Source organism: Aphidius gifuensis, linkage group LG4 (assembly GCF_014905175.1).
Source record: "Aphidius gifuensis isolate YNYX2018 linkage group LG4, ASM1490517v1, whole genome shotgun sequence".
NCBI classification, from domain to species: Eukaryota; Metazoa; Arthropoda; class Insecta; order Hymenoptera; family Braconidae; genus Aphidius; species Aphidius gifuensis.
In genome coordinates, this window is record NC_057791.1 from 8,386,226 (window position 1) to 8,398,058 (window position 11,833).

At 30.9% G+C, this 11,833-nt stretch overlaps 2 protein-coding genes across 2 annotated transcripts; both read right to left on the reverse strand.

Moving 5' to 3' along the window:
- Positions 1-2,172: 2,172 nt before the first annotated feature.
- On the reverse strand, positions 2,173-4,710 carry LOC122854966. Its single transcript, XM_044156012.1, has one exon. It carries the CDS (start codon positions 3,833-3,835, stop codon positions 2,744-2,746), a length of 1,092 nt encoding a protein of 363 aa, XP_044011947.1. The 5' UTR covers positions 3,836-4,710; the 3' UTR covers positions 2,173-2,743.
- On the reverse strand, positions 4,201-11,598 carry LOC122853820. Its single transcript, XM_044154239.1, has 3 exons — positions 11,580-11,598; positions 5,155-6,357; positions 4,201-4,238 (listed from the first exon to the last, which is right to left on the reverse strand). Exons 1-3 carry the CDS (start codon positions 11,596-11,598, stop codon positions 4,201-4,203), a joined length of 1,260 nt encoding a protein of 419 aa, XP_044010174.1.
- Between the last annotated feature and the right edge of the window lie 235 nt (positions 11,599-11,833).

Consider the following 11,833-nt stretch of genomic DNA (forward strand, 5'->3'; position numbering starts at 1 on the left):
AAGCTTTTTTCCGCCATTTCTCCAACCTGAAATTTACTCCAATTTTTCTTCCAACCAAAAGTTTACTCCAATATTTTTCAAACAAATGATAACATTCAAAAATTGTCAAAATAATCCCGAGCAAAGCCGGGTTAATCAGATAGTTTTATATAAATATTTATTTTTTGAACAACTAGTAAGCCGAACACTTCTATTACAATTTCATGTATACTTTTTATTTTATGTATATATATTCATGAAATACTGAGTTTTTTCAGTTGCTCTTTTATCTTCAGGATTTTTGTCGGGATGATATCTTTTAATATTTTCCCGATATATCAACTTTAGATGACTTAAGCTTCGAATATTATTGAATATTGAGTCAATTTCAGCCTCGTAATCTGACATGTTACAGCCTGAAAAATATAAATAAAATTAATACAAATTATAATGGAAATAAATTTGATTTTAATTTAGTAGCTATCTCCTCAATATTTGAATAAAAAAAAAAAAAAAAAAAACAAAACGAACTATTTAATGTTAAAAAAATTTAATGTCAAATATTAATCGATTTTTTCAACATCTTTTTTATGAGCGAATTAACGACAAACACATGATAGTGCATCATCGCCACCACCACCACCACCACCGTGTATTTGTTCTATTATGATTGCTGTTGTTTATATATGATCTATATTGTTGTTATTTTGATTTCCACTTGGTACATCATTTATTAAATTATTATTTACTCCTGTTGTTGTTGTTTCATTGAATGATCCAATATTTAATCATCTGTTCCATGTCCTTTACAAATTCATTCAAGATCTTGAATTTATTTCGATCATGACAAGCACGATCATAACAAGCACAAGCACTTGAATAACCACTATCTTGTGTATTATTTGATTATTGGACAGATTCATTTCAAATTCTTATTATTTGATTTAAAATATTATTATAACTACCAGTACAGGTCTCATAAAAATAACCAGACATTGGTATAGCACCTGGTCCTATTTTAAATTTTACTGATTCAGGATTACCAGTACCTTTATCACATGTTTCTAATAATATTTCAATGTCATTAGTTGTTTCTTGAAATCCTATACAATCTAAATTACCATCTTTGCTATCTTTACGTTCACGTGTTACCACATTTTATCCACATATATTATCCACATACATTTTATCCACATATATTATTTATTGTTGTTTGGTATTGTGATTATGATGTTGCTGTCGTATTATGTCAAGCACTTAAATAACTACTATCTTGTGTATTAATTGTTCATTTAACAGATTTATTTTAGATACTCATTATTTGTTTAAAAATATTATTATAACCACTAGTACAAGTCTCATAAAAATTATCAGACATTGGTATAGCACCTGGTCGTATTTTAATTTTTACTGATTGTTGGATATATTGCCCGTTAAGGGATTTATATCTGGTAATGAAGTATAGGATACGTAATTTAAATAATTAACACAATAATAATTTTTATATTTTTTATCGTTTAATTTTAATTATCGTCATTCAAATTCTTATTTAAATTTTATATTACTATTTAATTTGTTTATCAAATTAAATTAAATTTATTTATTAACTTGTAAATTTATTTGAGTTGATTTTTTGTAAGAGCAAGTGACAAGAGAGAGTTCCGTAGGCTACGGGATTGCGAATGCAACTGATGCTAGAAAAAAGGTCCAGGACGCTAACCAGCTTCTGGGCCTTAGTAATGAAAAATCTGGAAAATTCTAGAAGGCCAAACGACGCTTGTATAACCAAGCGTCGCTTGGACCCGACAAAATTTCCAAATGTTTTAAATGTATTTTATGGTATTCCTCGAAAGACTGGGTGGTCTTCGAGGTCAGCGGCCTAATCCTCATTGTCCTCAAACTGCAACATTTTTCTAATGGCAAACGTTGTCAGTTTGAGGGATTAGTCGGCATCGGCTCGTGCCGTCAGAGGATTAGACTCGCTAGCTCAATGTGTTGTATGTTTTATATATATTTTTTTTTTTATTTTATTTTACATTTTCAAACTTATTTTTTCTCAAATAAAATTTATCTTTTTCTTTCTCTCTCTCTTCTCGCTTACCTCTCTTTCCGACGGAACATACTCCCCCCGTTGAGAGAGTACACGATCAACTCATTTATTGTATTTAAAATTAAACTTATTTAACAGTTGATACATGATGATAAAAAATATTTTTATATTTGATAATTTGATATAATAATTATCAGTGTAAGTGCGATGTGCTTGTGCACCCATGGCATCGTCTTTTTGAGTGTACCCGATTCCGTAAAAGGCTCAGGGAAACCATGGTAAAACCTGGCCAGTACACTATCTTATATTCCTAATATATTAATTACAAACATATTATAATTGAATTATGACAATCGATAGTTTGAAAAAATTGAAAATATAATCAAATTAGAAATTTAGAAAATTGGTCATTTAGAAAAATTGAAAACATAATTATTCTAATTATTAATTAAACCTCAGAAAAATCGAAAATCTAATTGATTAAATTATTGACCTATGACGTTAGTTTAAATATCATGATTCTAGATTGAAATAATTACATAGTAATATGATCAATTAAATTTAGCATATTATACAGAAAATATCCTAATTATTATTATTATCATTATATATATATATATATTCTTTTTTTTTTTTTTAATTTTAATTTAATATGTACTGGTTCCAATTCCTCCTGTAACAGATTACATAATAAAAAGACACAAATATTGATAATTATTGGTTTGGAACTGGTGTGACGTCATTGAATGGCAGCGGGCACAGCAATGTGACTGATCTGGTGTAGGTCCCATTGGCCGTCTTCACGACTGCGGTTCTGACTACTTGGTCAGCTCCTGGATATAACTCGATCACTCGTCCAAGTGGCCAACTAGTACACGGAGCATTTTTCTCCACCAGGAGGACTATTTCGCCAACCTTAATGTTAGCGGTGTCCTTAGCCCATTTATGACGTTTCTGTAACTCGTGTAAATATTCAATATGCCAACGAGCCCAGAAATGTTGTTTCATCTTGGTAATATGTTCCCAAAATGATAATCTATTAGTGGGTGTATCAGTGTAATCTTGTTCCGGCAAGTTTCGAATAGGTTCACCGATTAGAATATGTGCAGGTGTAAGGACATTAAGGTCATTTGGATCAGAGCACATCTGTGTGAGAGGTCTTGAATTTAAAATACCTTCAACCTCAGTGGTGAAGGTGGTGAATACTTCATATGTGAAAAGTGATTCACCTACTACCCGTTTGAGATGATGTTTAAATAATTTTACTGTGGATTCCCACAGTCCCCCTAGATGAGGTGATAATGGTGGAATAAAATTCCATGATATTCGTGGTATATGTGACGCTGTAAAGTTATGCACCAGATGTTTATGCTCATCAGAATTTAGTAAATTATATAATTCTTTTAATTGATTTTTCGCACCGTTAAAATTGGTACCGTTATCTGAATAGATTTTAACAGGGGTACCGCGTCTTGCAATGAATCGCCGCAACGCTCCTAAAAAACCTTCAGTTGTTAGGTCACTAACTACTTCTAAGTGTACTGCCTTTACGGACATACACACAAAGACACATACATATATTTTTATTTTAGTTGTATTACGGAATTTTTTCTCTTTTATGAAAAATGGACCGCAATAGTCAATACCGACATTTTTAAATACATTTCGGGCATTGACTCGATCTTCTGGCAGGTCAGCCATTTTGAATTTTTCTGCTTCAGCTATAAAGCGGAAACAGGTCATGCACTTACGTATGACTTGGCGTACTTGATTTCTTCCATCAAGTACCCAAAAACGTTGACGCATGGCATTTAAGGTAGTTTGTATACCTGAGTGTAATTGTCTAAAATGAATGTCTTTTATAATTAAGTCAGTGAAATAATTTTTAGACGGTAATAAAATAGGATGTTTTCGATTATAGGAAATTTTAGCTCGTTTTAAACGCCCACCTACGCGTAGTAGGCCTTTCTCGTCGAGAAATGGACATAGATTATTAAATCGTGTATTTTTACTTTGAATTTGCGAGCTAAAAATTTTAATTTCCGTCTCAAAATATACACCTTGAATCCGGATTGAAAGCTCATGCTCAGCTTGAGCAATCTCTTGACTTGATAAAAATTTATTTTGAAGTATTTCAGATGATTTGTCATCTGTCTTAGAACAGCGTATTTTTAAGGCGAGGATAAACCTTCGTACATACGCATATGTTCTTAATAATTTTTGATAAGTCGAGCAATTTTTTATTAAGGTATTGATTATGGAAAAATGTTGCTCAGAAATAATTAAGCAAACATTTTTCTTGTATTCTAAATTAGTTTTATCGAGAATTTCAATGGGCTCAGGCCACTGGGCTTCAGCTTCTTGAAGCCAAGAAGGACCAAAACTCCATTGTTGGTTGTCAACTAATGCTTGAGGCAACTGACCTCGTGATAGAGCGTCAGCTGGATTGTCCTCAGATTTTACGTGACGCCAACAAGCTTTTTCAGACAATTCTTGAATATTAGCTACTCGATTGGCAACGTAAACATTTAATAGGTTAGGCGGAGTTTTCAACCAGTGTAAAACAACAGTAGAGTCACACCAAAAAATTATTTTTGACGGTACAAAATTGAAAGAGCTTGAAGCTTCTTTATATAGTTGAGTCAATACTTGAGCTCCACAAAGCTCAAGGCGAGGTATGGTTATTTGTTTTATGGGAGCGACTCTAGATTTGGCGCATAACAATCTACAATGTATAGACTGGTTTGCTAAAGTCGTTCTTATAAAAAGGCATGCACCATAACCTATGTTACTGGCATCGCAAAAACCATGTACTTGAACGTCACAACCAATGTCGGTTAAAATATGACGATCAAAGGAAATGTTATTTAGATATTTTAATTCGTCAACAAAAATCTGCCAAGACGTATGTATATGAATGGGGACGAATTCATCCCAATCAACCTTAGCCTGCCATATTTCTTGCATAATCTTTTTTGCGTGCAAGACGGCTGGCCCGACTAGTCCCAAGGGATCATATATTCTTGCAATTTCGAACAGAATATTTCTTTTAGTAATTTTTTCTGGCATTACAATAGATTTTACTGAGTATTTAATTACATCAAATTTTGCTTCCCATGAAATACCGAGAGTTTTTAAGGTACAATTTTTATCGAGTAAAAAATTAGAATTAACATTGACGTTAGATAAATCTGCTATTAATTTTGGTTCATTAGAAGCCCATTGGCGTATATTGAATTGACCACGTTTTAATAATTTAACAATTTCATCACGAAGCTGACGCGTTTCTGATATATTACTTGCACCTGTCAAAAGATCGTCAACATACAAGTCATTTTTTAGAATATGCGCAGCAGGTGGAAAATGATTTGCTTCATCATCAGCTAATTGATGAATGGTACGGATAGCCAAAAATGGAGACGATGTTACACCAAAAGTTACTGTATTTAATTCAAAAGTTTTAATTTGATCGCCCACACGCCAAAGTATTCTTTGGTATGCTCGATCGTCTTTATGTAATAGAATTTGACGATACATTTTTTCAATGTCAGCTGTAAGGACATATTTATGGGAGCGAAATTTGAGCAATTGAGTAAAGATGGTATTTTGAATAGTAGGACCTGTCATTAAAATATCATTAAGTGATTTATTGTTATTTGATTTAGCAGATGCATCAAAGACTACTCGAACTTTAGTAGTCGAGCTGGATTTTTTGATCACAGCATGATGCGGTAGATAATATTTATGCTCAGAATCATCTGAGACAGGTGACATGTGACCAAGATCAAGATACTCTTGCATTACTTTGTGATATTCTGATTTTAATTCTGGTTTAGATAAAAATTTATTTTCTAATGCATGGAAGCGTCGATAGGCTGCTGCTCTAGAGTCACCAAGCGTACGATCGCCTTCAATAAATGGTAAACTAACAATATATCGACCATTAGGGTCACGTTTGATATTATTAATAAAATGGCTTCCGCATAAAACATCGTGTTTTGCTTTTGGTTTTTCAAAACTGATCTCTTCTAACCTCCAAAAGTCTGTCATTTGTTTTTCAAGACGAGTTAAGTTACAAGATAAAGGAAAGGGTCGGTCAGGCACCGTGGTAGTACCTGCTACGGTCCATCCGAGAAGAGTTTTTTGAAAACATACTTGAAAAGACTCGTCTGATAATGGTATTTGACCAACTGACATTAATGATAAGGTTGGTTCTGCCCCTATCAACATATCAATAGGCTGTGGCATATAAAATTTTGGGTCGGCTAATTTAATATTTTTAGGGATTTCTAGATTTTCATCATGAAATAATTCAGGAGGTGTTAACCCTGTAATTTCAGGTATCGTAAAAAATGTCAATGTTTGTGAATAATTATAAAAATGAGCATAGAAGGTTAGTTCTAAGCTATTTTTTGTAAAAGTAGTAGTGGCATTGATGCCATTAATAGGAATGGAACATTTTTTCATTACCAAATTCAGCTGAGATGCTAGTCTTTGAGTAATGAAGTTGGCTGTTGAGCAGGTGTCTAAAAGAGTTCGACAATTTATATAGTTTCCCGTCTTGTCTTTGACTTTCACTAAACCACTTGGTAGCAGAGGAACTTGGTAGCAGAGTCTTTAGTGATCGAGTCAATAGACAGACATCCTGCTCAACGGGAGTTTCTAAGGCTAGTCACTCCGTCTTTTTTTCTTTGATTTTTGACCCAGTCTCTTTTTTTGAGGAGTCAGGTACTTTTTCATGCAAGTATATATTGTGTTTTTTATTACATATTCTGCAATTCTTTAAAAAACACTCTCCTCTGTGACATCGGAGACAGACTTTGCATAAGTTGGCCTTTTTTACGATTTCGCGTCTTTCAGGAATAGACATCTTTTTAAAAATCTCGCATTTATAAAGAAGATGCTGCTGGTCATTACAAAGAATGCAATTTCTTGGGTTATTGCTTGCAAGTGTTGAGTGTGAAGCGTTATTATTTGAGGTATTGATTGCAAGTGTCGAGTGTGAAAGGTTATTATTCAGTTTTTTTACAAATTTGTTATTGAAACGTTTCTTTTTATGTGGGGGTTGTGTATTTTTTGTTGTAACCTCAATTTCCTTTCTTTTAAATTGTGACAAACAAATTGCTTCGTTTGTCAAAAAATTAATAAAGGACTCAAGACTTGGAAAAGAGTCTCTTTCGAGAGTATTAATCCATTTTTTAGCTGTGGATCTATGTAGCTTGCTCTCTAATATGACAAGCATTTCCTGCCCGACCTCTACACTTAAAGTTTCAAGGCAAGTGATGTGAAGTCTCAATTGATCGACAAGGGAATTTAAACCTTCCGCAGATTCTCGCTCTTGAGTCGGTAAATTGAGTATGGAGGATAAATGACGCGAAATTATTATTCTTTTAACTTCGAAGGCTTGTTCTAGAGTGGCCCAGGCCTTTTCGTAACTTGAATCGGCGATAGGGTAATTAGCGATTTTCTTTTTGGCCTCACCGACTATGGCCTCGTCGAGGAGACGAAATTTATCAATGTTGTCAAGTTCGGTATGGGCCTTAATTAAAGCTTGAAATGAATTTTTAAATGACAACCAATTTTCATAATTTCCGTTAAAAGTCGGAACCACTGTTTGTGGAAGTTTTAATTTTCGCTTAGGCTGTATGGCTTCGATTTGAGGAGGCGTTGGGGCGATCGGTTGCATGATTTTTTCTACTCTAGTAGCTAATATAAAATATTTATCTAAAAGATTTTCGAATTCGTTTTCATGATTGTTATCCGGTTCGGCTACAATCAAGTCATTATGTAACGATTCAAATTCTTTGTATAATTCGGTGATTCGATTCATACGCAAACGCATATTTGTCCGATCGACTGAATCGGTGTCTACTAAATTCTGAAGCATCGTTATCTGGGCCTTTAGCGTGGTCCTTTTTTGGACAATGGTCCTTACGGAAACCATGATTATTTTTTAATTAAACAATGAGACAGTTAACAGTCGATAAATCAATGCACTCACGAAGCTTAATAGCTTAAATTTTTAATTTTAATTGTTATGCAATAGCAAGTGAAATATATAAATTGTTTGTTTAATTTTTTTGAAAATATTAAATTTGATATTTATAATAAAATGTAATTGTAATGATATCAATTTTAAAATTTGTAAAATTTTATTTTAAATCCTTTATTCGAATTTAAATTATTTTATTGATAAAAGAAATGATTTTATTCATTCAAATTTATTCATATATTTCACCATTAATTTAAAAAAGATCTGGCAACGTTTGTTAGGGCGTGTGGCCCGCGTTACCCGTTGAAAATTAAAAATTTTCAATACTCCGGCTAGGGCCATTGTTGTTTTTATTGCTTAGATATAATTTAATTGTTAAGTAACGATAACATTAAGTATATTTAAAAGAAAGATACCCAAGTGGAAAAAATATATCTATTGGAAATGTGAAATATATTTATTTTATATTTAGAAAAAATTTAGAAAAAATATGAATTAAATTTAAAATATATACAGTTTTGGACATACTAAAATTAAATTTAGAAAAAATTTAGAAAAAATTTAGAAAAGATTTAGAAAAAATATAAACTAAATTTAAAATATATACAATTTTGAACATACGAAAATTAAATTTGAAAAAAATTTACAAAAAATAAAAAAAAATCAAGAAAAAATTTAGAAAAAGTTTAATTTTAGTATGTCCAAACTTGAACATATTCTGATTTAATTTATATTTGTTCTAAATCTTTTTTTTAAATTTTTTCTAAATTTATTTTTAGTATGTCCAAAACTGTATATCCATTAAATTCAATTTATATTTCCATTAAATATAAATTAAATATATTTTTTCCACTTGGGTATTTTAATTTTAGTTAAATATTTAGATGATCATTAAAACGAAATTTACCGTAAGATAGATCATATACTAAAATAAAAAAGGGATTTTATTTTTCATGGTTCCAGATATGTTTAATTAATTGATCAATAAAAATTATAAACATTTAATTATATAAAGAGATGCCGCGATAATCGATAATATCGCGACAAGGCGATACGATAATGACGACAACGATACGATAATGCCATTTTTTATCGTATCGTCGTCACGACACGATACGATATTTGGCTGACGATAACCGATAAAATTATCGTGTCATCGCGATAATGTCGGAAAAAATATACATTTAAATCAAAGCAATATTTTCATATTGTTAAACTCCAGAAAATATTAAATTAAAAAAAAAATAGATTACTGCAACATATAATATTAGATACATATTAATCTAACAATATGAAAGTAATATAAATTATAATAATATGATAATTAATAATAATTTTATATAAATAATATAAACCGTTGTTGCATGTGTTATAATATTTTTTTTTTAATTTGGTTTTCAAGTTTTTTTTCAATATTATTTGCCAATAAACTTTTAAACCATGAATTTAAACATAATAAATTTTGAGTATAATAATTTTTACTTAGATAATTCATGTAATTTACTTATTGTCCTTAAGATAATTCTTCCTGCTTTTATAATGTTTTTGTATGCAATATCAATTTATTGCAACAAAAAAATTATCGTCGATAATGTCGATAATACCCGATACGATACGACAACACCTATGATGATACGATAATAAGACAACACGATAATCCGATTTTTGTCGAATTTTTAGACGACACGATACGATAACGACAATCATCTTTCGCGACACGATACGATAATCAGCCAATTATCAGCCAATTATCGTATCGTATCGTATCGCGGCATCTCTTATTTATATTTTCTTTTATTTTTACAAATATTTCAATCGTTTTTTTATAATTTTACAATTAATTTCGGATTTATAATAAAAAATACAACTCTTTAATAATATTAGGATACAAAGATATTTTACTAACAATTATTTGAATTTCTTATAAAATATATTACAATAAGTAGTAATAAAATATCTTCGTTTCTTAAGGTGACTGTATTTTTTATTTTAATTTTTAGATTCAAAAAAAGGTTAAATAATTTATTCCAAACTTTTGCATTTAAAAATTTATTCTGATTATAGAAAAGAAACAAAGAAGGTGTAACTAATCGTTTCGATATTATAAGTACACATTGGTAAGAATCAGCTTACATATAATAATTCAATGTATCTGAATATTACTGAATATAATCGATGCATATTATATATAACTAGCTATACACAGTCGATAAAGAAGATTTCTTTTTCAAGGTTTTTCTTTTTTCCTCGATATTTTTTACAACCGAAAAAGAATAAAAAAAAACGGGCAATAGAGTTTTTCAAAACTTTTTTTGGAGCCTTATAAACATTTTATTTCAACTCTATGATGACATTTTTTGGTCCGTTTTTTCGATTTTTTTTTCGGCGAGCCATAACTTTTGTTATAATCAAGATAGGGAGTTCGTATTAGGCTCAAATTATGCGCCTTAAAAAAATCTAGTGACGGCATTACGGTTTTTTTTTTCTCTCGATAACGGTTTTCGAGAAAAAAAATTAAATATCAGAATTTTTTTTTTAATTTTAAAGTTTTTTTTTTTTTTCTCAAAAACTATTTCAAATGGAAAGGAATTTCGCAAAGCGGGCGATAGAGTTTTCTGAGACACATAAATTGAGCCTAATACGAAGTCTCTACTATGATTTTGCGTCGAGTTATTTATTGCGCAATTTTTATAACTTGTAAAATTTCTTTTTATATTTTTTCGGAAAAATTATTTTCAAAATTCTAAAAATTTATCATGTTATAATTTTGTATGATTTAATTTAATAATTTTGTTGATATAAAATATTAGATAATATAATATTAATTTTTTTTTATGTCACATGAATTTTTAATAAAATATTTATATAATATTATTTAATCATTTGGTTTCCATTCTTTATATTTTACTTGTACGAAAAAATATTAGTATAGAAGTGAGACCCGGCGATACTTGCGAGACCGAGATCGAGACCTAAAATCTTTAAATTGCGAGACCGAGACCTGGTGCGAACTAGCGAGACCGATACCGAGACTCGTTGATTCTCGTCTCGTCTCGTACCGAATAAAGCCCTACTAATTTTTTTTTTAATTGCTAGCTAGAATAACCCTCTGTTTTATAGAATTTTTTCAGATTTTTCGATCTTGAAAGCCAGCCATGAATTTGCCGTGAATTGGCCAGCCAATTAATGGCCAGACGTTGGCCAAGACAAGACTGCCAATCTTGGCAACACAATAATGGACCGATTGTTTGCCAAGTATATCCCATTAATGGCCCTTGCTTGGCTACCAATCATGGGCTGCCGTTTATCGGCCAGTGTATGGCCGTGTTTCCATGCTTGGCGATTCCTACACGGGAAATGATTAATTAACTCCGAAATTTACTTCCCTTTACTGCTGCAGTCGTATTTGTGTGTGTTCGTATAGGCCGGGTACACTACGACAGATGTGATAGTAACGGACACAGATTTTATGCATAGAGGGCACCAATTGATTTTAAAAAATCATGGGCTGGGGCGAGCCTCTTTGGCATAAAAAAGTTATTCGGCGATGGGACTTACATTCAACCTTAAGCTCCATCTTATGATAAATTTCATGGGAGAAACAGAAATAATTCTTTACAAAAAGATGTGATATCAAACAAAAAAAAAAAACAAGTTTTTGTTATAAAAAAAAGTGTCAAGTGTTCGAAATCGTGTTTATTTATTTTTTCCATTTAATTTTTTTTTCTTTACAAAAAGATATGATATCCAAAAAAAGTCAAGTATTAAACTATTAGTATATAAAATAATCTTTGACATATAATCAAGTCTTA